Consider the following 27,698-nt stretch of genomic DNA (forward strand, 5'->3'; position numbering starts at 1 on the left):
TATTATCCTAAGGTGAACTCTTCAATTTATGTCACCAAACACTATTGCTATTATCAATTTCATCTAATCAAAATAACATTGCAGTTGTTATAGCATCGTTAAATAACCAACTAGAAAAAAAAAATGTATCACCATGCCCGTTCATTACTATTCTCACAGCTTTTCAGACTCATCCCAATGTAAAACTCACATTTCTATTACCGGTACCTTTCCTGTTGAATAATACCAGTTCTGAAATATATAACTACACTTTTTCCGTGTTCTGAAAGATCTACTGTCCAAGACAAGAGATGGTGAATAGGCAGTGAATAGTATGCAAGGCTCCAAGAATAAAAACATTCCCTTTGATAACAACTTTATTACCAACAGTAACAAATATTTTTTCTGTACATTAATGCAGACTGCAAACATACTTCATTATGTTTCTTCTGAACACACTGATATTATGGTAATCTCATGTGAAGGTTATCTAAATACTTTAGTTGAGGACCACCAAGTATCTTCTATTGAAAATAATACAGATGTTTCCATAAACATGCTGCTCTGAAAGCACGTGCTTAATGGAATTTCACCATATCAACTTATATTTCTCTCTTTAAGGGAAATACTAAAAACTTTATTACAAAATATGTCTAGCAACAAGTAGCTTTCCATCGCTTTACATTGATCAGAGAATATCACAATACTGATTCAAAAATAATTATTAAGGGTTTGTTAAACAATTTTTAATGGTGTACACACATAGTTTACTTTTGTTAATATTCTATTTTTGGAGACAGCAGCAATTTCTTTGACGTAAAATGAGTTGTGAGTATGTGTTTTATTGGATGTCTAATGACAAGGAAACAAAACCTGTTATAATCACTGTCTGCGTGGTTATGGAAAAATGTACTTTCGAATACTGACAGCAGTGTACTTTAACTTCTGCCACTGGGATCTGTCTTTTTTGCCTATTGCAGAATCCATGTGGGCTATATAAAGAATAACGAATATTTCGTCAATTCAGAGGACGGTTCTAGTATTTATGTACGGTGAATGACAATAGTTGAGCAACTTGAGTATTTTCTGAGACAAAGAATGCCACACTGGGAATGCTCTAAGCCAAAAGATTTGGTTCATATGATGACGAGATATTCACTTTGCTTTTCAGTTTAAATATTACGTACTTATGCTGGGGAGGAATTAAAACTGTAGCCTCTTACGAATCGCACTTCAGATCTTAAAACATTTTCGCCTGCTCAACAAATAGATCTCTCATTGTTCATAGGCTTTCCCCTAATTGCTGGTGAAATAATGGTATTGATTTGAAAGATTTATATTTCTTAGTTTGAAATTTCTGTTTTTAATTCAATTTACAGCTTTCAGAATAAATGAAGAAAGATAATGCTTACTTTCAATGTCATTAAACATGTCTTTTGTTACAATAAATCCTGGTACCATGATCACTAGGAAGTATGAAAATCATCCTACTAATAACTTTTAAAAGCATATGGATCCAAGCTTTACTAACAAGCTGCAAATCTCAAAATCGCGTAGAGAGAAAAATTTTGCAATAAATTTACTTATGTGAACTTTTAAAGGAAATGTTCCATTTTCTTTGCAGCCATGTTGATTCACCATTCTGTGAATTGGTCATCAAATGAAGAAAAAGTCGCAAAAAATTTTACACTGTAAACACGGAAAACTTAAAGAAATAAGGGAAAAGGATTATAGTAACGACTAAAATTGGATTATCTCTATTGGACTACAAGAAGAGCAATGGACAATATCGCACTTCCAGTAAAATAGTAGTTCGTAACTCGAAAATTGTGATTTATTTCCTAGTAAAATACTGCTGTAAAAATATTTTAATAAATACAGTAGGTACCAAAACCTTTGATAATTTACTATTTTATTATTAGAATTGCAGATCTCCAACCAATAAAAGTGTGTTGGAAAAAATTAATGAAAATAATATGTTATTTTCGACATACAATAATATTTTACTGGGGGTGCAATATGTTTGTGCTACTGACATACATAAAAAGTTTCTTCAACAAAATCATTGCTATATCCCCAGACTTTTATAATGATGTAGCAAAGATTCTAATCTGTACTAAATACATTTTAACATATATGAACAGCAGAATATACGAGAGCACTGTTTTTCCTCACAATACAGGTACAGGACTAAAATTTTTGTTTACAAATTATTATTACTTGATCAACAAGCACAATTCAAGGCACTATGCAACCAATGTGGTCACCGAGTATTGAGAACAGATGCTGCAAAGATCTGCTGCAGAATCTGAGGAATATTCTTCAAGTCAAGACACACAAATGCTCTCCCAGCTGGAAGTTTGCCTGTTAACCTAAAATAGAAGTAACATATTATTAACATTCTTTAGGCCATATGTAGTTCCATAGAGGCATAATTCAACTTATCGCGATTTCCTCATCACTAGTTCCTGTTCTGCTACTGCTCTTGAAGGTGCTCTTGGTCATTCTATGTATTCCTTGGATGCAGTAAATCTCTTCGTCCTAATGGCTGTTATGAGAAAGTTTGTTTGGGAATCCTTTCTGTATTTATTCTATTATTCTATTTACACGGTCTTTCCAATTTAATTGGTATAATTCAATTTCTTGTATATTCTGAATTCTGAGAATTTTCCGAATATCAGTGTTCTTCTGAATATGTAATCTAGCAAAGGTCTCAAGAATCTCATTTGTGTAGCTTTTAGGATTTTAAATTTATTTTATTTATGACCCAAATATGGAGAAGACTGAATTTTGATTAATGTAATATGTAGCTAGTCAGTGATGTATGCAATGCAGAGGGAAAGAAACTGGTCACCCTATCTCATTATCTCCTGGCCTAGTTGCCTCATAAGTGGTGCCTTGTTGGTATCACTTGTGAGGTTCAGATCTGTCTTCGGACAGTTAACTAAACAACAATATGGAGAAGAATGGAGTGTGTGACATGGACAGACAGAATAAGAAATGAAGCGGTGTTGGAAAGAGTGGCTGAAGAAAGAATGATACTGAAACTGATCAGAAAGAGAAAAAGGAATTGGTTGAGTCACTGGCTGAGAAAAAACTGCATAGGTATTGAAAAATGCACTGGAAGGAATGGTGAATGGGAGAAGAGTTCAGGGCAGAAGACGATATCAGATGATAGACGACATTAAGATATATGGATCATATGCAGGGACTAAGAGGAAGATGAAAAATAGGAAAGATTGGAGGATGCTGGGTTTGCAGTGAAAGATCTATTCTTGAGCAGAAAACTAAGAATGAATGAATATGACCGAAGTTTTATTTCCATAAATATAATAAGGTTGGTTTAGAACAAATTATGAATGCGTAATTTAGTGCTAGTTGACATGTGTTTGCTGAAATGTCACTTGTTCATATTCAGTTCATTCTACTACACTTTTGTAATAACAACTAACTAGAGTAAATCATCTCTTGTGTAAGCCTACTTAATCAGAATTAACTATAGGAAACTAGCCAGAAACTGTGGAAGAACAGGAAAATATTCCCATTGCCTTTTACCTCCTCGACATCTTCCTACATGAACTCCACATCCAACTAAAGTTATTTTTTACATTTCCTTGCTTCTCGCTTGAAGTGGTGCTGCTAGACACAAAGGGGAATGGATCATGTTCTGAGCACAATGGGCCGTATTCATAGACATTTTTAGCGCGGGCTTCCGGTGGATGATCAGCGTTTTTCGTATTCATAAACCAGTGTTAGCGATAGGATATGATTTGAATTCTGTACTAGTAACCAGTGGATAGCCGGGGCTAGTTTAGTACGCTCGTAGTGCGTGCTGCGAAATGTCTATGAATAGCACCCTATATGTTTAGAGTAGAGTTTAAGCCACAGTCCATTGGTCACATTTTGCTACTCGACTTCTAAAAATGCAACAAACTTTGAATGTAAATGTGCATAAATGCGACAACCACATTGGACTTCAGAAATAAAGATGGTAATGGAGAAAATGAAATCAGAGATGTGTTCGAATTAATTTGGATTTAAATGAAATTCTAATGGCACGGCAATGTTCAAAAGGTATTGAGCAATAGATGTTCAGGAATTGATTTCAAAGAGTTGCTGCAATTCATGTAAGTTAAGTGGACAATTTCTTCAAATTGATTTATATAGTTTCATCACATACTGTAAATTGTGAGCGAGGATTTAGTTGCATGAATCTTGTAAAAACTGGAATTAGAAACCACCTTTCTAAGAGTTTAGCACTCTGGTAACAATAAATCTCGAAGGGCCTACTAGTAAAGAATATCAATGTTTAGAGTTCCCATAAAATAATGTATTTTAATGTGATGTAAATTCAGCAGTAATTAATACTTACATAAATATATCTAGAATGTGATAAGATGAATTGAAAGTAATAAAACTCCAAGAAACAAATTACATAAATTTTTGTTTCTGCATACTTTATTAATTTTATCTTTCTGCACAATTACTTACAATATTGTACAAACATTTCGCAATTTGCACAAATATAGTTTTCATTTGTGATTTTTGCGACAATTATTTATTTTCTAGTTTAAACCCTGGTTTAGAGGTTTAAAGCCCATTCACAATGAAAATTAAATGCAATCGCAACATAAACGCAAGACCTTGGACCCATGTTACATAATGAAAGCATTCACAATGAAATATGTAAGTGCAAACACTAAAATAAATGCAAGAAAAGTTTGCAAACTCCAAACTTTTGCACTTGCGTTCGCGTATTTCGAAACATAACACGATCGCAGAGTGCTCTTTTTACTAACACCATCTGTTGGCTGTTTCTACAAACCGCATTTTTCATCAAATCCTGCTTCAGAACGTTCGATCCACTGTATGTTTGGGAACGAAAATGCGCTGCCTGCTAATAGCTATAACTCAACAACTAATCAGTGGATAACATGTTATATTCTGTTCGATAGCCAAAAATTTAACAATTTTTCCAGTCTTTTCTTGGTTCGTGCAAAGAACCTTCCTCACTTCATTCCCTTCCTGACATTCTCTTTCCTAATTTGTCGTCTTGTGCCTTTAGTTCCATTCAGATCTTCTTTGCTCGTTTGTCTCTCCATTAAGTAGTTTGGTTCCATCCCTCTTGTTTCTGGTTTATTCCAGTTAGTGAACCTTGATTTCTTTATATTCTACTTCAGTTTTCATGGGCTCCAAATGGTGTTTAGTGAACAGAGAAATTCAGTATAATTTATAATTTCATATATATATATAGGCATATATTATTTTGTTGGCGAACTCCTTTCTTTATTCAATTATATGGACATTGAGATTCTTCAAGGCATATTGTTATATAATTCAATAAACCTAATTACTATTGCACACGGCCGCTGATAGGTGGGGGATGAGGGGGACACGCTCCCTCCCCCCCCCCTAATAATTTGTTTCTACTGGTGGCTAATGACACTCCAAAACTGATAATTAATCCATGCCATGTGGTGTTCTCGTTGGTAACAATATCAATGGGATAGGTTAAACCGCTAAAGGCTAAATTCCTTATGTTGCAACATGACCGACTTGATCCAGGATGCTACTTATTGAACCATGACAGACTTGAAGCTAGTTACAGGATTATGGCTTACTCGATGCTCATTCATTTCCTGACTGGTTGCCAGATTAGTTTGCTGTTACAATGTAAGCTGTAAGTGTATGTAGCTCTAGTTTCTCCATGTGATATATAATAAGTTATCCCCGTAACATGCCATGAAGGCACTTGGGGGGCATGGAGGTAGAGCCCCATGCTTTCCATGACCTCGGCACTAGAATGAGGTGGTGTGGTCGGCACCACGCTCTGACCGCCTTTTACCCCCGGGAAAGACCCGGTACTCAATTTTATAGGAGGCTGAGTGAACCTCGGGGCCGTTCTGAAAGTTTGGCAACGAGAAAAAATCCTGTCACCACCTGGGATCGAACCCCGGACCTTCCAGTCCGTAGCCAGCTGCTCTACCAACTGAGCTACCAGGCCGCCCCATGTGATATATAATATATTAATTAATGTGGTACATTAATTCTATATATTATTAACAATTTATTAGATGTGTATAAATTTATAATGTGTATTAAATCACAGCGACAAAACAGTGGAAGTAAAAAACTGAAATGTAAAATCCATACCAGTAGTAAAAGTACAGTAGAAGACCAGGATGCATCGACATCAGCGTCATCAGCATACACAACTCAGGATAAATTACTTCCTAATCAATTAATAAATGCTGAATACCATGAAAATAACGTAATAATTTGCAAGTAGGCCTAGACGTTTTGAAACCTAATCATAAACTGCCGCCTAACTTCATTCAGCAACAAATGAAATGTCGAGTTTTGAAGTTTCAGCCAAAATGATTTGATATATATAAAAAAAAAATGCAATTAAGACTGGTTTTAAACTTCCCCCTCAATATCTAAATTGACGTGTTTTTTGTTTAATTAAATCCTATTTAAATTATATAATTATTTAAACTGTGAAGTTTTGAAATGAATGCTCTATATGATAATATAAAAGAATGGCTAAAACATTCTCAAATACTAAAATTCTCTCATGAATATGCGTATTGATAAATAAATTTGACTGATGTAAATAAAATAAATAAGTTCATTGACTAATATACAATATATGCATATGAAAATAAATTATGAATTACACTAAATTTGGTCTATTTTATAAATATTGAAAACTACCGGAGAATTTATGAAAAAAAATCTTTATGTAGAACTACATGTGAGTGGTGCTAGAAATGAAACAAAAGTACCTAATACAAGGAAAAGAAGCGGAAGACAATGAGAACAAGGTGAATACAAGAAGAACGGGGAAACAAGGAAATGACAAGGAGAACAATGGGAAGTGAAGGAGAACGAGGAATATATGGAAAATAAGGCGAACAAAGGAAAAACGAGGAGAACAAGGGGATGTCAACGAGAACAAGGCAATATGATGGGGAACAACGAATAATATAAGCAGAACATGGAGAAGACAAGGAGAACCAGGGAAATACAAGGAGAGGAGGGTTGCATGTTTATCCAAAGTTATCCCTCATGCTTAGTGAGCAGAAAGACCTAGTTCTACGCCAAAAAAATCAAGACTGAATAACTGGCAAAATATAGTCTAAATGAAAAAAGGATGGAGTCGAAATAACACTTACTGGCAGAGAAAAACTGAATGGAACTGAAGCCAAGTGCTTGCAAGGAAGCAAGAGTGGAAATATTAGAAAGAAGAAAGGTGAATATCGTCAGGAGGAGAAGAATGAGAATGAAGTGGGGAAGGATGAGATCACATGCAAAAAAAGAATGAAAAGAAAAATTAATTTGGCACAAGATTACTCCAATTTTTGCTGGGATACTAAAACTGTCAAATGTAATACTAAAATGTAAGCACTTACCTTAATGCCTGGTCGCCCAATGAACCAATGAAGATGGCATATGCATTGACCCTTGGATCGGAGTTCATTGCTCTTGCAAACCTCTCTGGAGGGATGCCATAACGTTCCAAGTTGGCATCAGATAGAATGACCACAATTGCCTCATCACAGTCTTCCTGGCTCAGTGACGTGATGGCAGCATGTGTGGCTTCTAAGGTGTTGTCCCCTGCCATGCAGAACTGTGAATGGGCGTGCATCGTCTGAAATGATAACCACAATTCATGTGTTTAAAATTCATAATTATTTATTGATTCAATGCTGTAATCTGTTGAGGCAAGTTAACATTGAAAAACAGAACATAATATATGGTGAATTGTTGAAAATAGTGTCTTCCCCTGGTTTATAGGTAAGTGACATAGGCAAACGAAATTCAGAAACACTTTCTGTATTCAATTTGCGATGTTTTGCAGACCACTCTTGTTGCTAAATCTTGCAATGTGTGCTGATTTTTACGGTAGACCTACACATTTTGTTTTAAGTTTTCCCATGAATGAAACACATTCAAATCAGGAGAATGAGATGACCATAGTCCTTCACTGATTATTCTGTCATCAAACGCTCTACAAAAAATATCTATTGAATAATACAATGTATGAAGAGTTGTCCCATCTTACTGAAAATATGCCTAGTGTTTTTCTTTTCAAGTGAGCATGAGAAAAGTGATATTAGTATATCACTTACATAGCAATCCGAATTGATTGTCTCACAGTGAAAAACTAGGCAATAACTCTATGTATCAGCATTAACTGCGCACCACACCACTTCTTTTTGATAGTGCAATGGAATTTCATGTAAAGCATGAAAGTTTTTGATCGCCTAAAATCTTGAATTTTGGAAATATACACGTGACATTTAAATGAAACCATGTTTCATCTTTTATGAAAATGATTATGAATCGACAATTCCAATGTGTGAGACTGAAGTATCCAGTTACAAAAATTAACTCTGGAATTAAAACCTGATAGTTACAAGCTGTGAACAACAGAAACTTTACATGGGCAAAGCTTTAAACTTTTAAGTATTCTTAAAACTGATCTTTGTGAAATTCCTATTTCCTGACCTAGACAGTGACTCGACTTCTTAATGCTTTTAATTTTAATTTCATACACATATCGCAAAGGTTTTCTTGGGTCGAGCTTTCTTAGCGCAACAGTTCTGCTTATTCAACAATGAACCAGCTTCTCCCCACTTTCTGAACAATCTTACAACACACAATTTTTACAGCACACTAAACCCAAGATAGTATCATTAAAACTTGCAAATGCACTTCTTATATGAATTCTTCTGAAAAAAAAGTTTCAACAAGCAAAGTCAAAGTGTACTGTTCTACAGAATATTTAAACCAAGTTTATCAGCTAAAAGCTTTAAGGGGTCTCAGGGCGTGGATGTAAGCTATAAGAAAGGGCTGATAGAATGTGGTAAATAAAAAATGCAAAGGCACCACTTTTGCTTCACACTACAGAATGTTAATTTTACCCCTTACCTCTTTGTCAAAATCATCAAATAATGAATAAAGACCACCTGCTTCAATAATAAGCCACCTCCAAATTAGTATTGATGAATAATCACAATTAATATAGTATTATTAGGATATAGGACGGCTAATGGAGGAAATTCAGTCAAGATCATTAGCAGACAGCATGAGATCCTTGGTGACTCACCTTGATGACGTCCAGTCTCTGCTTGTTATCAGCAGGGGGTCTCCTATGGTCAATGAAGACGATGTCGTGGCTGTCGCCTGAGTGACCAACCACATCATACTGGATTCTGGCCTCGTGACCTTGGAAGGCCTCCATGACCATAACCACAGCCTCCATCTCGCGGTCTAGCCGCCCATCATAGTTATTGAACCTGAGATAGCACACACAGATATGACAGCAGAAACAGACGTATTCAAACAAGTACTCTGCTGCAGGTGCTTTGTTTAAATTTCCACAAAGCTTGTGAGGAAAGCATAACAATGCACTTTCCAATTGACTTTTTACTACAGCTAAGTGATGTCATAAAATGGAACAGTATGACACTAAAAAAATATGGAGGTCCTGCAAAATGGATTTTCCATGGATTCTTCAATTTTCTTTAATTTTGAGTACCTAACCTCCATTGTACAAGCAGACTAGTCTAATTTGCATTTGTACAGCCGACTACTGTTGTGTTATCAGCATAAAAGTAATCATTTCCTCTTATACACATTTCAATTGTAAACTGCTATCTATCGACGAAATAACGAAAGTAATTGCGCTGCCCCTATAATCATGTTCAGGAATTTCATCTTACACAGAGTGTTACACATTTTCTCAGTTTATACATCGGAGATAGACATTTTACATAAAAAAAATAATGTATCTTGATTACGCATTTTTAACACTTTGTATCACTTAAGAATTTAGTAAGCACTTTCTAGTGTTAAAAAGAAAACTAAGTGGTAAATTACCTCGTTATCTAGTTTCTTTCAGAACGACTGACACGAAATCGAAACTATACTGAAATCCAAATAAGAAAGATATTCAGGTAAACAAACATTTGATGCAAAATGTAATATGCCGCTGTGATACATAATGTGATTTGTCATCTCATTGCAGCATAGGAACTCTCCACATGCATTCGGTAGTCTGTTAATATGGAAGTCAGTTTCAGTTACTATGAAGACAGGATTGAATTCTATAATGCATTTTTATAATACCTTGTTGATGATTAATCTGATTTTTCCATACAAGAATGATGTGGAAATAAATAAACATATTTGATGTTGAATCTTTCGTACACTACTTTTAACACTTGAATATCAATTTCAGAACACACACACTATTTGACACCACATTTAAACACTTTTCAACAATCGAACGCACCCACACAACAGGCAGCGAAGTTCGAGATGATGCCGAGATCTAGTAGGCTCTGAGGATGGTGTGAAGAAGCACCGAAACAGCTGTAAGTCGCACATGCTTACACAATTAACACGAGTAAGATCGCCATTTAATCATTTATTTAAACATATTTGATAACTATATGAAATTGTATTACAAAGTCGTCTTAATGCTGTAGCCTGTGCAGGGTCCACCACACTACACTACAGAACACACTCCGATCTCTCTAATACAGTGGTAAGTGTTTCTGTTCAGTATAATATTAATAATGTTTATATGCTTAGGCACGCACAGTAGAGATAACTTTGTGGGGTTACTAAAGAGCAAGACATGTCTCGGCATTATATACAAAATGGTATAGGTAGTTTTATGTTACGACACAGGTTCTACATGTTGTTGCATGAAATGCAACAGTTTGGGCTAATGGAATCCCGCCTACTTTAAACAATGGATTGTGGTAACCCATATCTGCATTCTAAACGTACCACGAATCTCGGTTCATGATTTTAACTTACTCCACTTCTGTTTAAATCATCAATCACGATGAATATCTCATAAGGAACTGCGAACTAATTTCTAGAGTGTATATCATCACTATCACCACTAGCCAATAGGAGTATATGTGTGATGTGGTACAATGGTGTGGGAGGTAGCAAAACTCCCGCCTCCACCCTTTTCTTATCTGGAATTCAGTATACAATCAACTAAGTAATTTACCACTTAGCTTTTTTTTTAACGCTGGAAAGTGGTTAGTATAACTAAATTTTTAAGAGAAAAAAATAATAACGATTTACTCATTGGCTGTGATGATTTTCTTCTTCATTTATGATAAAGTAAGAAATTAAACAGTATAGAACACAGCATGTCTCCATAATTTTATGTGCCGAGTAATCTAGAGAAATGTGCCTCCACTCGAACTTATTTCAGACAAAAATTTTAGCACTTAGTAAGATCTGCTTGATAGCTTTGAAAAATTAACGTAATCCTAGTCATTGGGGAAAGAGAGAGAGAGTAAGAAATGGCTCTTTGTCTTATTTCTTTCCACTCACCTATACATACTGCCTGACACATCGATCACTAGCTTCAGCCTCTTTGGCTTTGTCTGAGGAGTGCCCAGTTCAGGTTCTTTCTCTGCCCGCCTTCGGAAAATTGTCTTCTCTCCTGTCAAACCTACAACGCAAAATTACATAGTTACCAAGGCAGAAATGACGCATATCACAAGTAAAAGGAACCTGCTAGCAATAGCAAAGACTGTGTTCATTAGGAACAGATAATGAACCTGAGCTCTGCTTTTGCTGGTGCTTTATTTAATGCCAAAGGAATTGGGACTTAACCCCAAGGCATTCAAAGATGATGAAATCATATGTCTTTCCAGGAGAAGAACTTAATTGAATTGGCATTCTGCAGATAGAAACCAACCCATAAAGTTAGAAAAACTTGGCCAATCATATAGTTTAGTTCTTCTAAATTCGTCCTACATTTTGAACTAATTTTTTTCCCCATAATTTTAAGTACTGATTTTATAAGCATTTGATCTGAAACCCACGAAGTTAGAAAAAAGCTAAGCCAACAACATAAAAGTGTTTCTCTAAATTAGTCTCAAATTTTGAACTCACTTTTCTTTGTGCAGAATTTGGCTGATTTTGTGAAAGTATATGATTCGGAGCTACAAAGTTTGAAAAACAGAGCTAAGGTAATCATGTAACTTCATTCCTCTAAATTCTTCCTGTGCTTTGAATAATTTGGAGGCGAACTATCACGTGGTGTACCTGAATATGGTTATAGCATAATATAATGCGAGCAGATGCTCTGACTAAATCAATGTCCCATAGGAACAGTCCTTATAGGACTCAAGAACAAGATCTCTGAATTAATTTCTCTTTGCAGAATTTTACAAATTCCATACAGTTGTTCTTCATATCTGCGTCCTCACTGACTCCAAGGCTGCCATCCAATTAATCTGCAGCTACAAACTTACCTCATACTTATTTCAAGTGACTCCAATTCGAAAACTACTATGGTACACAATCATCCTTCAATCGATAAAGACATAGTTCTTCAATGGATCCCCAGTCACTATGGACTGACTGAAAATGAAGCAGCCGATAAAAGTACGAAGCTAGTTTGAAAATTACAACCGAAACCACAGATTCAACTCTCACTTTAGCAATAAAACAAAGTACCTCAGTCTTGAAACAAATTTGGACAAAACGAATGGATCTCTTGCAAAATTGGCAAAACTCTGGAACAAATTCAGGAGGAACCTAATGACATTAAAATTAATCTGAATCAACCGCAATATTACAGACCTTTGCCTCTAAAGCTGAGCCTAGAACTGGACATCTGGTCACAGACTTAACATACTTTTTTTTGTCTAATGGCGGGTACTTAACTGTTCGTCATTCACTTCTAAGAAGCCAGTTGTGTGGACCAATTTAGGGGCAAAATCATTGCCCATGGTGCACAATAGGAGGCTGGTCTATGTTACACCTGCAATGAGATGAGATGATGAAGATTTGTTGGGATGTCATAGAAGAAGTTGAGCTCCCGGAGAAAATTCCCGTGTTACCTGGACCACAGGCTTGCCCAACATAAGTCATAAATCAGGGATCGAAGATCGAACCTGGTCCACAGGATTATGAGTCCAGTGCTCTAGCCACTGAACCACTGTGGTAGCAAGTTTAAAGTATTTACATCTCCAAAATGTAAAAAGTGCAATACAAGTGAAGAAAAATTTCTGCATATTCATCTGGAATGTCAGCTGATGAATAAGAAAGAACACTACTAGAAAAAAAATGTTTTCATGTAAGCAGAAATTGAGCCAATTATATCTTAGCTTCCCTAAATCGTTCCCTAAACTCACTTTTCGTTGCGGAATTTGGCTGGTTTTGTGATGCCGTTTGATATGAAATCCTGAAGTTGTATTGTATTGTATTGTATTTATTAACATTCCATGGTACTGGTATTCATACATTGCTTCAAAACTAAAATATGGAACAAGTCAAAAAACTTAATACTACTATAAAGTCTTAATTTATAGTCACAGTCTAGTTGAAATATATACAGAAAAGGTTTACAATATAGTCTACTAGAGCAACACAAAATCTTAGTATCAATTTCATGCAGAGTTGTTGAATGTCATGAATTTACCTACAGAATAGAAGGCGTGAGAAATTAGGTACTTCTTTAATTTGGCCTAAAAAATCTAAAAAATCTTATGTTTTGAGTTTCATTTTTTATATCGATAGGGAAGCTATAAAACATTTTTACTGCCATATAACGCACTCCTTTTTGATAGCATGATAGACTTGCAGATGGAGTATGAAAGTCATTTTTTGACGCGTATTTATACTATGAACTGTTGAATTTGTTACAAAGTTTTTACGATTAAATACGAGAAAATTATTAATGAAAAAATATACTGACAAGCCATGGACATTATTTGTAGTTTTTTGAAAATGGTTCTACACGATTCGCTAGATTTGGTACCTACTACTATTCTAATTACCCTTTTTTGTAGTAGGAATATACTGTTACTATCTGTGGAATTTCCCCAGAATATTATTCCAAAACTCATTACCGAGTGGAAGTATGCAAAGTATATTGTTTTTAAGGTATTGATATTTACTATCTTTTGCATAGATCTAATAGCAAAACATGCTGAATTTAGTTTGGGATTATTTCTTTAATATGATTTTTCCAATTTAACACATTATCGATTCTTAAGCCAAGAAATTTGGTTGTTGTTTCTAATAGGGATCTATTGTTAATTATTGCGCTTGAAATTTGTGAGGTTGAATTTGGATGGGATTTAAAAGTTACAAAAAATAGCAGGAATTGTCTTATTATGATAGAATATGAAACCACAAAGTTAATAAAACTCAGTCAGTCATATACTTCGTTCCTCTAAATCCATTCTATGTTTTGAATTGGCTGTGATTTAAGGTTTATTTTTTAATATGAATTAAATTTTACTCTGTGTTTTTCAGCTCGAATATTTTGTAGGTCAATTCCTATCTCTTTCGATACCAAATTTGGGGATTCTGTAAGATATGAAATTTATAAAGCAGCTGTGAAACTGTTTTCTCTGGGCATTTTAATTTCCCTTATTCTACTATCACCACATCATAAACTCACGGACTCCTCAATAAGGAACTCGCTATAATGAAACAAGACAGGATAACATTATGATATGGCTTTAATGAAGTAATAACGGGGATTGTTCATGGTGAGAAAAACCAAAATAGTGCATAACTTGTCAGGGACTGAACCCTAGACCCTCTTTGGTGACTGAACTACATGATCAATACGGTCATGTCTCAGACATGTACTCCCACAGTCAGTAATAATGTCGACCACTTGACTATGTAAGATGTTCTGGCTGTCTTTACCTTCAATGAGCTTAGTGTCATCCAGTTCTCCAGAAGTCTGATGTCGTAGCCACTGCCTCTCCTTCGACTTGGCTTGGAGACTGTTGAGGATCACCCTCAGAGCTTGCACCTACATTCAAATCATACAATATTGTAGCAGTTCATAAGAAAACAAGCCATATTGTTGTACAGAAACTACTGATATTTTAAATTCTATAATTAAATAGAACAACAAATAAGATCAGTGTTTTAATTCATACATACAAAAGCACTTCTCTCAAAATGTATGATGGAAAAGATGAATGAGAGTCTTGAGTTTTTAAGATCATTAGTTTATGTATCTTTTCAAGAATTTAAGTGATATAATTCCAGGCCTTAATAAATTATAACATATAACAGTATTCAGGATTGTGACATTACATGATTCTTTGATCTACAATTCTAGAAAATTTTAAAACTGTACATAATGTCATATACCAGGTGTTTCAAATTAATTAAGAGTGAAAATGTTAGAAGGGAGCAACATGAGTATACTGATATAGGGAAGCAATGGTCGGAAATGGCATCTTAAGATAAATACTGGTATACTAAATGTCTGTGGTAGCAACTGAAGGGTATGCAAGTCTGCTAGCATGTCTGCTGCATCAGGGTCCGAATACAGACGTTTGGTGGCAATAGCTTTCAAAACAGCACACAATTGTCTATTATGTTTCCACAGAAACCCAGTACACTGTTTACATTCATGTTTAGGTTTTCATTGTGAATGGTGTCCCATAAGATGGATCATTATATGACAGCATAGTCTAAGCATTTCGATGTTAACGTCTGCCATTAACTGGATAACATATTCCCTCAATGTTGCATTGGAAAAGAACGTGCCATCTCTTGGCCACCATGCTCACCAAACCTCACTCCCTTGAACTTTTTCTTTTGGAGGCACAGCAAATCTCTAATTTACGAATCATCAGCGAAAACTGACGAGAAAATAGTTGCCAGAATTCTAGCTGCCTGTTATACAAAAAACACCACAGATATTTGAGAGAGCATGGTGGAATTTCTTGTACTGTTGTATTACATGTGTCGAGATCGATGGGCGCCACTTTGAATAGTTGCTAAGAGTTGTAAAATACTTTGAAAATAAAGCAGCCTAAAGAAACGTTTTGCACATTTATTATGGTATTCATCTGAGAGTTTAAGAGCTTGTGGAGCATTAAGATGGCATCTCCGATCATTGGTTCCCCATCTCAAAATACTCATGTTGGACCCCTCTATCATCTGAATCATTTTGACCCTGTTAATCTAAAACACCTGGTGTATTTCCTTTGAATATGTTCTCAAAACGAAATTTTGGCTGTATGTCAACAGAAACTATTCATTTTTAAATTTATGAATCATTTTGATAATCATAATTCTACGCAGAATTAGTATACTTGATGCCCTCCTCAGAAATATACAAATTCAGCCATTTTAAAACGTTATATATAAAACTCATTGCTGAAGGATATAGTGCAAGGTGATAATGTACAGAATGGCGAGTGTACCAATTTCCATTACTTTTCTTCAGTGACTCGAAAGTTATTAATTACAACACATTTTTTAACAAATTACGCAAATTATAGACCGACTTTAACTAAATGATGACTTTATAAACACAATTTTGTAGAATTCTCAGATTTTCTAAAAAATCGAAGTAGGAAGAATTGAACTATTTCATACAATTGGCCACAAAGTACAAAACGTGCATTTTTTTTTCGCATATATGTTATATGTTCGAGTATTAATACATCTAAATGCATATTATTTACTCCTCCATGTTATGACATTCACAGAAATCATAAGACCTGAGTGAAGAGTAGTACTGATCATTACAGTAAATTTCAATCCTGGCTTTATGAGCGAAGTTTACAATTTTGAGAGCTAAGTCTTTTCCCTTTTCAATAACATACACCCTATGCGAGATAAATGGTGGGATTCTTCTGATACAGAGCCAGTATAATGCCAAACCCCCACCTAGAGTTCTAGTGGAGAGACATGAAAGATGGAACATTTACCTTACTATCATTTCGAATTTGCATACCATACTCTTTAACAACTAGAAATTCCTTTACTTCATCAATACATTTTTATTTTTTCTTGTCATTTTTTCTCATTATACGAACTTTAAAGAGAAAGTATTGGTATGCTGCAAAGACAATTTCCAGATATTGACGGAAATACACGTTTTCAGCATTCCTGACATCAGAAAATTGACTTCTAGCATGCTGTCTATATGTCTGTGTAGAGTGAATTCTGTTAAATTATGAGACAAGGTTTGATATCATTCAGTATCTACTATTAGTTAAATTAACCCAGAATGATACACATGTAAGATAATTATTAAATAATTATGGGTATTTGTTAAAAATAACAAAACATATCAGTTTACTAAAAATGGGCTCTGAGAGATATTTACTTAATATTTTTACATAAGAGAAAGTGACAACTGAAATGGGAGAGACAATAATATATCTCCAGAATAAAAGATTAACAGATATATTATTCATATAATTATAGTGCAATAGAAAACTTCTTAAAAAATCAGCGCTTAAAAATATATACACGAATTGCTTTACGAAATAAAAGTACAGTAACTATGCTGATTTATTTCTCTTTGGTGAGGGGTTGAAATCCAGTCATGGTATGAAATACACTTGCCACATTTTACTCTACTTCAAACACTACCTCATTCAATCTAAGGGAATTTAGAAAATCACACTGATAACAAATATCCACTCTCTAAGCCACAACTTTCTTAAAACCCAAAATAACGTCAACTGGATTAGAGATATATAGTGTGCGAGGCTGAAAAATAGACAACTGTTACACACCTGTCTGCTCACGGCATCTGAGAACTGTCCATATAACTTAGCATCATACTCGCTCATTTGAATCTCATGCAGGCGCTGCTTGAATGCTCTCTGCCCCATCTCTCGAGCTGCCTTCTTCACGTGTTCTGGTACTGCATCCTTCTCTGCTTGGGTCACCTGAACAATATATCCAAATAAACTTATATGCATATTTTCACATGGGGAAAGAAGTCGAAATTGCATCTCTTTTTGACTAAATTAACTGAAAAAATGTACAAATTTCTTTCATAATTTTCCTGCGAGGAAAGAGGAGTGGGAGGAGGAAAAAAGAAAAAGAAATACACAATTTTATTTTTCCTCAAAACTGAATTCCGGATTATACCATGAATGAAATCAGGGATCTTTAGAATGAGCATCATAGGATAGTAGTCAAATATAACATTTGGGTTGCATTCAAAAAGTATTGATTATTCAATCTATCTTAAATAAGAAGCAATTAATTGCAATCAGTTTCGACCTGATATTTAGATAAATATTATCCTTATTTTTTTTAACTGAAACCGAATGAACGAACGACCGACCAAATAAACAAATAAATAAATAAATACACGGACAAACAAGCAATTAAATAAATAAATACACAGACAAACAAATAAATAAATAAATAAATAAATAAATAAATCAATCAATCAATCAATCAATCAATCAATCAATCAATCAATCAATCAATCAATCAATCAATCAATCAATCAATCTTCCTCCTCCTTAAATGGCTCTGCACTCCTACTCTACCAACCTCATCTAGTCTTCCCTATCTTTCAATTTTGACTCTCATTTAACAATTTTTGCATTTCCTTATATTCTTATTTACACGGTCCCGCCATCTGAATTTGGGTCTGCCTCTCAGTCTGCTTCCCTGGACTTGGTTAATAAAAACTTGGCGTGTTGTTTTTATAGCATACAGTGTGTTTATATGGCCTAACCATTTTAGTCTATAAGGGTGCTATGCATAGACATTTCGCTAGCCCGTGCTACGAGTGTGTTAAACTAGCCCCAGCTATCGACTGATTACTTGTACAGGATTCATATCATATTATATCACTAACACTGGTTTGTGAATACGAAAAACGTTAATTCGCTGATCATCCACCGGAAGCCCACGCTAAGAATGTCTATGAATATGGCTCTAACTTTTTATGAGCGAGATGGTATCTGAACTTCATATATTTGCATTAATTCATTGTTGTCTCTTCTCCTGCAACTATTATTGACTTTTATGGTACTCAATATTTTCCTTAGTACCTTTCTTTCAAAAACGGCCACCATTTGCTAATTTCTACATTAAAGGTCCATGTCTCTGCTCCATATGTTATGATAGGACCTGTTAAGGTCTTGTAGATTCTCATTTCAGGATCTCTGTACACATTGGCTCTTTAATATGGGAAGTAGTGCATAATAATGCTTTGTTTGCCGCCAATATCCTATTCTACTATTGATTCATTTCTGTTTGTCATGCATGCCCCAAATATACAAACTTATTAAGTACTTCAAAAGAGTAGGCTCCTATGTTTATATTTTGGTTTTGATTTTGTCGGGGTTGTTTTGTTTTTTTGACATAAACATATTTTGTTTTTTGTTCATTTACAAACAAACAAAATCACACACACACACGCATGCACGCACGCACTTGCAGCTGACTACCTGTAAAACAGTACAGTAAGCCCACTAAGCCTGTCTGCAGTCCTCACGACCTCTTCGTCATTCATAGTTCCAACTCGAACCAATGAACTCTGAGCCTGACTGAATTTGACATGAGCAGCCTGCAGAGCCCACGAACCCTGCTTGTGGTCCTCAATGATTAATGCGAACTCGAGGCAATGAACTCTGGCACAAACACGAGCAGCCTGCGGAACCTGCCTGCAGTCCTCAACAATAGTCCGAACTCGAAGCAATGAGCTCTGAGCCCATCTCAAAAGACGGCATAGCCTTCGTCTTTCTGTCTCTCTTTCATCAATAGATGTATTACTACTATGTCAAAAGATTTGCTTATATAACATTAACTATTTCTTCTCGAAATAATGCATGACAAAACTATATACGTATTCCTGTACTTTATGCATAAAATAATATATTTCTACAGTATAAACAGTCTTATCCAGTTACTCTGATTATTTTGAAAACAATAGTATTATCAGTTATCACATTAAATGTGTTCAAATTATTATTTTTTTAACTAACGGCAGGTACTAGATTGTACGTTATTCACCCATATGAAGCCAGGTGTATAGACCAATTTACCAACAAAGTTGTTGCCCAGAATACGCCACCATTTGCGCAGGTTGGTCTATGCTACACCCACGATAAAATGAGATGATGATGATGAGATTTGTTGGGATGCCACAGGGGAACCGGAGTTCCCAGAGAAAACTCCTGTGTTACCTGGAGCACAGACTTGCCCTACACAAGTTATAAATCGGGATATGCTGGGGATCAAATCCAGGTCTACAGGATTATAAGTCCAGTGATCTAACCACTAGACCATCATGGTGGATCAATCAAATATCATCATTTTCATCATCAACTACATGGATTAGGTCTTTCAACCTGTTCCGGCCTCTTAAAGAAGCTAGTCTCTCCACGTCTTTACTGGTCTTCCTCTCTCTCTTCTGCTTTATGGTCTATAATTTAAAATCTTTTTTTCCTGGTATTCTATAATTTTATAGTTTAATTGTTGTCTAATATTTGCACTGCGCTGTTTATCTATTCTTTTATATCTCACAAAATCTCTCAGAAAATGCATTTCTGAGGCTTCAATTATTTGTTTCTATTTCTTTGTTAATAACCAACACTCAGACCCGTAAAGAATAACTGGAGCCACCAATACTTTATATATCTTTAAGAAAAGCAAAATATAGAAGAAAAAAAACCACTTATTTTACACCACATTACATCAATCCTTCAATATAAAGTTAACGAATAAGCAAAATGCCAATTTTCTGCCACATACCTGATGGACCTTGTGGCCTGCATCCAACCTGTATGGGCCTCCCTTCCCTCCGAGACCTGCTGTATCGCGTCCACCTGTGCCCCCTGCCCACGTATTGCCTCCAACATGAGGTGCACCCGTCTCATCCACCTTACCATGCTTGGGTGCTGTAACATCCTTCCCACTAGGACGGTCTACTGTTATCTGCAGGTACTTGCGTTCTGCAATAAACACAAATATTGTAATTTTCTGTACTTTGCCAATGTTTAAACAAAGCAAAGCTACATAACTGATGGTGGTGAAGGAAAGGAATAACATCATTTATAATTGAGTAAAAAGAAACGTAGCTAATAAAGGATTCGCATAAAAATAAAATACTGAATGAAGTATTTGCATCACAAAGAGATAATGGCTGATCACAAGTCCAAAAATGCTCCGTAATTACAAACTCACATGGAATATTAAACAAGAAAGTACACCTGAAAGGTGAAGGTAAGAATTTAACAAAAGGAATGAATTTAATTTACACTTCAAAGTTTTAATTAGAAATTTTAAAAATTTATTTCACACTTGTAATTTATATTCGAAACGAAGAGAAATTACGTGGGCCAATTAATGACCAGATAAACAAATTGGCAACCTCAGCCAATATTGCACATTATCTAAGATAATACATGCAAAAGAAAATATTCTAAATTAATTATTGTGAAAGATGAAGTGTTCGCTTGAAATAAGCAGACTGACTGAACAATGATTACTGGTATACTTTCTTGTAGCAGAGGTATAAAGCCTACAGAAACTTTCCTCTTCAAGAATGCGCAAGCGATATGACATCAACTGTATGAAACATGCTAATTCCTAGACGTGGGTTGATACATTTAAAATTGGTATAGGTCATTCATTATCTCATGAAACCAAATGCTTGGTGTGCTGTAGCATATAGTAAGAACCTTATGGTGAGGGTTAGCGAGCTTGCTGGCTACAAGTAGGAGTGTAGGGAGGGAGGAAAGCTTCTCAATCCACTTTCTTCTTCCCCTGACAAGCAGAAAGGTTTCATGAGATAACGAACGGCCTATAGAAGTGTTATATTATGGTTGAAGTATGTCTAAGAAGACCAGTCAAAATTTAAATATCAACAGTTGTATAAAATATTGATAAGATATGAAAATATGGAAGGGTAACTATTCAAAACATAGCATTAAAATTTGATGTATTTTGCAAACTGCAGTCTTGGACTGTTTTGCTGTTAAAAGAGCATTTTTTTGAGAAGCATGGTCATTTATATTACTCATTTTACACTACCCAGGGGACACGTATGACTTAAAGAATGTCATGTCATGGACGCCAACAAACTTTGGAAAACGTATAGCTTAAAACCAAGACAAGAAGCTGTTGCCACCTTCAGATTAAACACCAGTCATGACTGCCTTGCAGCACATCTCTGCAAAATTGGAATCTTTAATACTGAAGAATGCCCCTTATGCAACTTACCAGGTTCATCTATGGGAAGAGAACACCTATTCACATGCACTGCACTGAACAAGGAAGCACAACGAAATAAAAACTTTTCTGAACTTTATTAGGAAGCAAGAAGCAAAATGGGTTAAATGATCCCAAATTGCGGCCATTAGAGAACAACAACAACAACAATTTGATGTAAGTGTGAAAACTGTGTATTCAATAAATTGTCTTCAACAGTCTGAGCTATCATAAAACTTGTTCCAATTAAATTGAAATAGAAATTGTTTCAACTCATACTTCAACTTGTTTTGAAAGCTCATGCTATAGGATAATGGACAAAAGCGCAGAACATACAACTAAAGAATTTAGTTTAGATTTTGTAAGATATACAAGATAAGAATGTAGTGTAAGAATTAAAAAGAATAATAGAAATAATAGAGGAATGAAGGAAGGAAAGTGAAGACAGTAAGAAATGTAGAAGAAAGATGAGGCCAGAAAAGAAGATAAGAGACAAAAGTAAGAGATAATATTTGTATTTCTCGTAATATTCGATTATGTCACGTACGACGTCACTCCCTCACTCCTTAAACTGCAGTTTTTGAAATATCTGCTATCAGATATACTGACCTCCGTAAATTAGGTAATCATCTTTAAAAATTTCATAATCTTCATAAAAGCAAAAAAACGGAGTCGCCTAAAGAGCACAATGCTTGAAAGTTCGGCATTATGGTAATTAGGAAGAAAAAGAAAAAGGCAATATATTTAAAAGTCAACAATATAAGCCTAGTCACTCTTTCCTTAATATGCCAAGTTACATAGATACAGAGGTTTCTCATAATGATTCAGTTGCATTCCCTTCCCCCACCTGAGCCAATCATTTGCCTCCATTCCATCAGTGACTTCTCCAGGCTGAACAGGCCGGTCTCCCATAGCCGAACGCAGCCACCTGCATCTACAGTGACAAGCCCCTGGTTGCTTGCTTCAGCAATGTACAAGGGCAGCTGTGATGTTGTATACATCCAAGAGGTGACCGGGGATACTGCATGGGGCCTGGAGGAAACAATGTTATCACTAGAGCCCGAATGTTTAGGCATTTATAACAGTTAAAACTGGCAGGCAAAAAGGCAATAAAAACGTAAAAAAAAGGTACAATAATTTTTTAAAAAGGAATTATAAATTTGAAAAACGGCATTATAAATTTTAAAAAGGCATAATATATTTTAGCAATAAATTTAAATTATATCAATATAATTCACATAATTTACTTCATAGGTGACACATGTTGACTTACCCAATACTTTTTTTTTTTGTGATTACTGTCTTTTCACAAACCTTACATAACAAAACTGTTCCTCCGGTTGAAAACACATGGGCACCAAATTCACTAATGTAAGCATGAAGTTTACTTTTCAATGGTTTACTGAATTTAGGCATTCTAGCTAACCGATCATCATCATCGTCGTCGTCATCATCAGGACAAGTGAATGAATGAATATAAAAGATAAGTAACAAATATATAACGAACTACATACTGTGGGACAGGCAGGTAGCGCAATTTGTGGCTGATCAGATCGACGATCTCCAGATACCCTGACACAGTGGGGAGAGTCTGGTCTTGGGAGACGACCTCTTTGGGCACTTGAACTGCTGTGACAGGGCGAACAATCTGACCACACTCCCCAAGGATGATGGCGACATCATGGTCAGGTCGACGCCTATCCTGCCTGGGCCACACATACAGCTCATTTGCTGTGCGGTCCAGTTCAGGAAACCCCACTGCCAAGGCAGCATATGAATGGTCGGTGCTGAGCACACGGCTCGGAGCACTCAGCTTCTGGCTCAGGCAGGAACTCAGTGTGTCAGGTGACAGGTTCTCAGAGTCGCAGGCAACAATGTATCCAAGTGAGGCAGAGTCGCACGTGTCGTCCACTAGTTGTAGTAGACTTGGACATGGATCAGCGAGGTTGGCCTTTGACAGAACATACTTCCTGTGGAGAAACAGTAAAGAGTTACGATGTTGAATCAGTGTTGCCAGTTATACTATATATCATACATTATAGAATAAATTCATTGTAACATATCAGTGGCAGTTTAGAGGAGTAAACGAATAACAGAGTTGACTTGTGGCTAATGATTACCTTCTAATACCCATGTCTTCTGCTAACCTGAAGTAGGATCACTTGCAAGGCATAAGTGATTATAGGTTCACAATAAACCGGAAACGAGAATCGGAACGAAAATGAAAACGGTAAAATTGTTAAAATGTGTACATTTAAATGTGAGTATTCACAATTAACGAAAAGCTTGCCGGAGCCCGGGATCGGCAACGGAGAATTGGCCAAGTTTCAAGTTTGGCGTTCACGTTTCCAATCACAGCCCACTAGAGTCATTCTATTGCCATCTAAAAGCTATTTTGTCCTCATATGTTTTGTAGCAAGAAGACCGTGACATAACCTATGCATTATTTTGTTCTGTGCTGTGCATCATGGAGCAAATTTTATTTGATGAGATTCTAATATTGAGTGTTGAGGAAAATCTTCACGTTTACGATAAGTGGCGCACCTCGTATATAGAAGAGAAAATGAAGGCGAATACGTGGCTTTCAATAACTGCATCTTTGAACACTGATCGTAAGTGAATCATATTTTATTACTGTATTGGTTGTATTACACACTACATATTCATGCTTCAATTCAATAACTACTGTTGTGTTCATTTTTGTTCTATTACAAATGTTTCTTCTCTAATTATTTCACGTTATGGTAGACTTAAAATAGGTTGTGATAATAAAGATGCATGGGCATATTTATAGTACCGTACCTAATGAAATGTTTCAGTTGAAATTTCGAAGTTGGTTAACCTGTATTTATGTTGGCTGCCTTGTACTCATGAGAGAACGCCATTGGACAATTATACACAAATAACATCAGAATGCGTAATATCGACTTTACATATCGTTATTGACATGCATATTGATATGCATAGTCGTCTACATTCTCGGTTTATTGTGAATAAAAAATTTTCATATTCACATCCTCTGAAGCAGAGGATGTGAATATGAATTCTGGTTCTCTTTCCCGGTGTATTGTGAACCAGCCTTATCTCTTATAGAAAGGAAAGAGGTATGGATTTTTTTTTTATGTAGATGAAGTAAAGTTGACTGGATATTTTTGAGTGTCACAAATCTGTGGCCCAGAACTTAAATAACTACTGTATTTGTTTTCCTTCCCATCTCATATTTTCGTTTCAAAATTTCTTCTGAACATCTTTATGTGAATTATCTTGGTTGATAAAATTCACTCTTCCAAATTTTCGATTTCATATCAGAATCCATAATTATAATACTTTTTGTATATATTCACTTTTCAATGATCTTTTGTAGATATTGCATGTCGACATGGAGTTCATTTTCAACATGAAAAGAAAGAAATTTTTGTGAATGGAAAAAAGTTCTTATAAGTACAAATATGTAACTGCAAATAAAGTAATGAAGTAGAAAAAAAGCAGGATGTTCATGATAATATTCGTTAAAAATTGACAGCTCCCCCCGAAGTTTAAGCTGTATAAATTCTAAATCGGATCCCCCATATTGATGTATTCTGTTATTGTTTTGTTATAGAGAATATTCCATATTCTGTAAGACTTTAACATGTGCTGTTTATTTGTATCATTATTTACATCATGTTTCTAATGCAAACTACAAAACAGTTACTTGTATATTCCATGAGCGAAAACTAGGTCTATGCTGATGGAGTGAGAAAGAGACAGACATATTATTCGCTTGTACATTATATGCTTGCACGCAATCTCCACACAATCCGTGAGTTAAAAGACAGTATTTTATGAGAAATCGGGAGATTACAGACGACGAACTTGCATGTGTAAATGCCAATTTCTTTTGGAGATGTCAGGAATGTGTTGCAGCAGATGAACATCATTTTCAACACCTTCTGTAGTCAAGGTTAGTAAACAATATGAATACTGTAATTTTAATAGCAGACTCTAACGACTGTAGCGGACCCCATTCATCAGGAATGACATGCGCTGATGCCAGGCCCGCTTGCTGTCGAGTGCCATAGAGAATGTCAAAGACTGCTCTGTAAATACACATCCAATTTCCGCTTCACACATTAAATAATGCACTTTTTCGCCCTTTAATACAATCATACTCTCATTCACTGTTAAACTATTTCCTCAAATTCATATCAGCTGCCACAGTAGATGTGTTCCCTACACAGCCTACAATGACTGATTGCAGAGTGAGTGAAAAGTCTGTATATATCTCTGTCATCTATATAGATTTAAAATGATTTAACTTGCCTATTACAGATCCAAAACATCCGCATGTACTATTCCAGGGTCTTTGCACAGACAGGTACGTCTCCAGGCCTTCTTCTTCTTAGGCTCCACAACTTTATTTGCTGAAAGTTTTGACCTTCTCTACAATTTTCCACCATTCTTTTCTATCGTGCACATATACCCTCCAATTTTTAATCTTTATTTCTTTCAGGTCGTTTATTATATCATCCTCTCATCTGATTTTTGGTCTTCCTTCTGCTCTTTTTCCTATTGTTTATTGTTAATAAAATAACATGGAAAAAATACAATCTTAGTTCTTCCCTGAAGGCGTAAAAAACTCGTGCTCAGGGAGATATCTAAACACAAAGATAAACACAAAGATAATTTTTTGACACAAACTGGTTTTCATTTAAATATTTCCTTGACTAATCTTTCGTCTGACATTCTGATTATATGGTCGAACTCATCGTCTCCAGGTCTATTTGCTTATTTTCCATAGAATTTGTGACATGATAGTCATGAAGACATTGCACACAGCATTCTTTAACTCAGCGTTTGAAACGTAGCTCCCTTTGTGGACATCTTGCTTTATGACTGGCCAAAGAGAATTGTTTGGGCTTCGTGATGACAATGTCAAAAGTGAAGGAAAGTTCTCAGATCTTTGACAAATTCACCTTCTGTGAAAAGCTCGTTAAGACGCATTTTCACACTCATGGCAAAATGAACTACTGCCTCTACTTGATGAAGCCACACAATATCAGATATGTCTTTCCTCTGGGATTCAGGAAGCATCCATTCATTAACCACATGAAGGTAAGTCATGATTCACCGGCCGTCGAAAAAATACGGTACAGGCAGTTGATCTGTTACCCCAACCTAATCATAATGTGAGGTGAATTTTGTTCAATATATTGATAGAAATGTGGATTCTCCTTGGAATACCACATTCATCGGAAAAAAATAACTTTCGTTTTACCTTCTCTCTTTTGAGAAATGGCAGAGAAGGAAGTTACATGCTTCTTCGTGCCGTTTTAAATCCAAATCTGATAGCTCACTGTGATGCCACAAATGCCAAGGAATATGAGCAAATGGATGTGGAGATGCATCCATCTGTGCAAAGACCATGGAGAAGTACATGTGGATGTTTTGGATCCATAACAGGCATGTCAAGTCATTGTAAATTTATATTAATGACAGAGTTATACGGATTTTTTGCCCACTATGTACTGTTCTAGCTCTAGTTTCAGTATAATTTCAAGGTAGTCAACCTGCGGGTAAACGACCAGTTCTTTCACACTGTGAGAGTTGAGCTCGACACACCTGATATAATGTATCTGAAATATAGTAGTAGCCACTCTTGAAAGCTCAAGCAGTGACATAATTCACATGCATAGATAAAGCGCGTAGAGTACAGCAGGAATTTCTGTGAATGCCAT

The 27,698-nt window shown here is 35.5% G+C and overlaps 1 protein-coding gene across 8 annotated transcripts in view; it reads right to left on the minus strand.

Annotated features, from left to right (window-relative positions):
• Positions 1-338: 338 nt before the first annotated feature.
• The window catches only part of c12.2 (von Willebrand factor A domain-containing protein c12.2), a 210,685-nt gene continuing 183,325 nt past the window's right edge, over positions 339-27,698 (minus strand). For all 8 annotated transcript variants that reach the window (XM_069821229.1, XM_069821234.1, XM_069821226.1 and 5 more), the window contains 9 exons: positions 23,496-23,951; positions 22,829-23,013; positions 20,524-20,723; positions 17,538-17,693; positions 14,692-14,800; positions 11,350-11,470; positions 9,095-9,284; positions 7,395-7,633; positions 339-2,351 (listed from right to left, as the gene is read on the minus strand). In XM_069821229.1, the coding sequence (XP_069677330.1) occupies positions 2,243-2,351; positions 7,395-7,633; positions 9,095-9,284; positions 11,350-11,470; positions 14,692-14,800; positions 17,538-17,693; positions 20,524-20,723; positions 22,829-23,013; positions 23,496-23,951 (1,765 nt within the window). In that variant the 3' untranslated portion in view covers positions 339-2,242. The remainder of the gene's footprint in view (positions 2,352-7,394; positions 7,634-9,094; positions 9,285-11,349; positions 11,471-14,691; positions 14,801-17,537; positions 17,694-20,523; positions 20,724-22,828; positions 23,014-23,495; positions 23,952-27,698) is intronic.

This window comes from Periplaneta americana, chromosome 3 (assembly GCF_040183065.1).
Source record: "Periplaneta americana isolate PAMFEO1 chromosome 3, P.americana_PAMFEO1_priV1, whole genome shotgun sequence".
Taxonomy (NCBI): Eukaryota; Metazoa; Arthropoda; class Insecta; order Blattodea; family Blattidae; genus Periplaneta; species Periplaneta americana.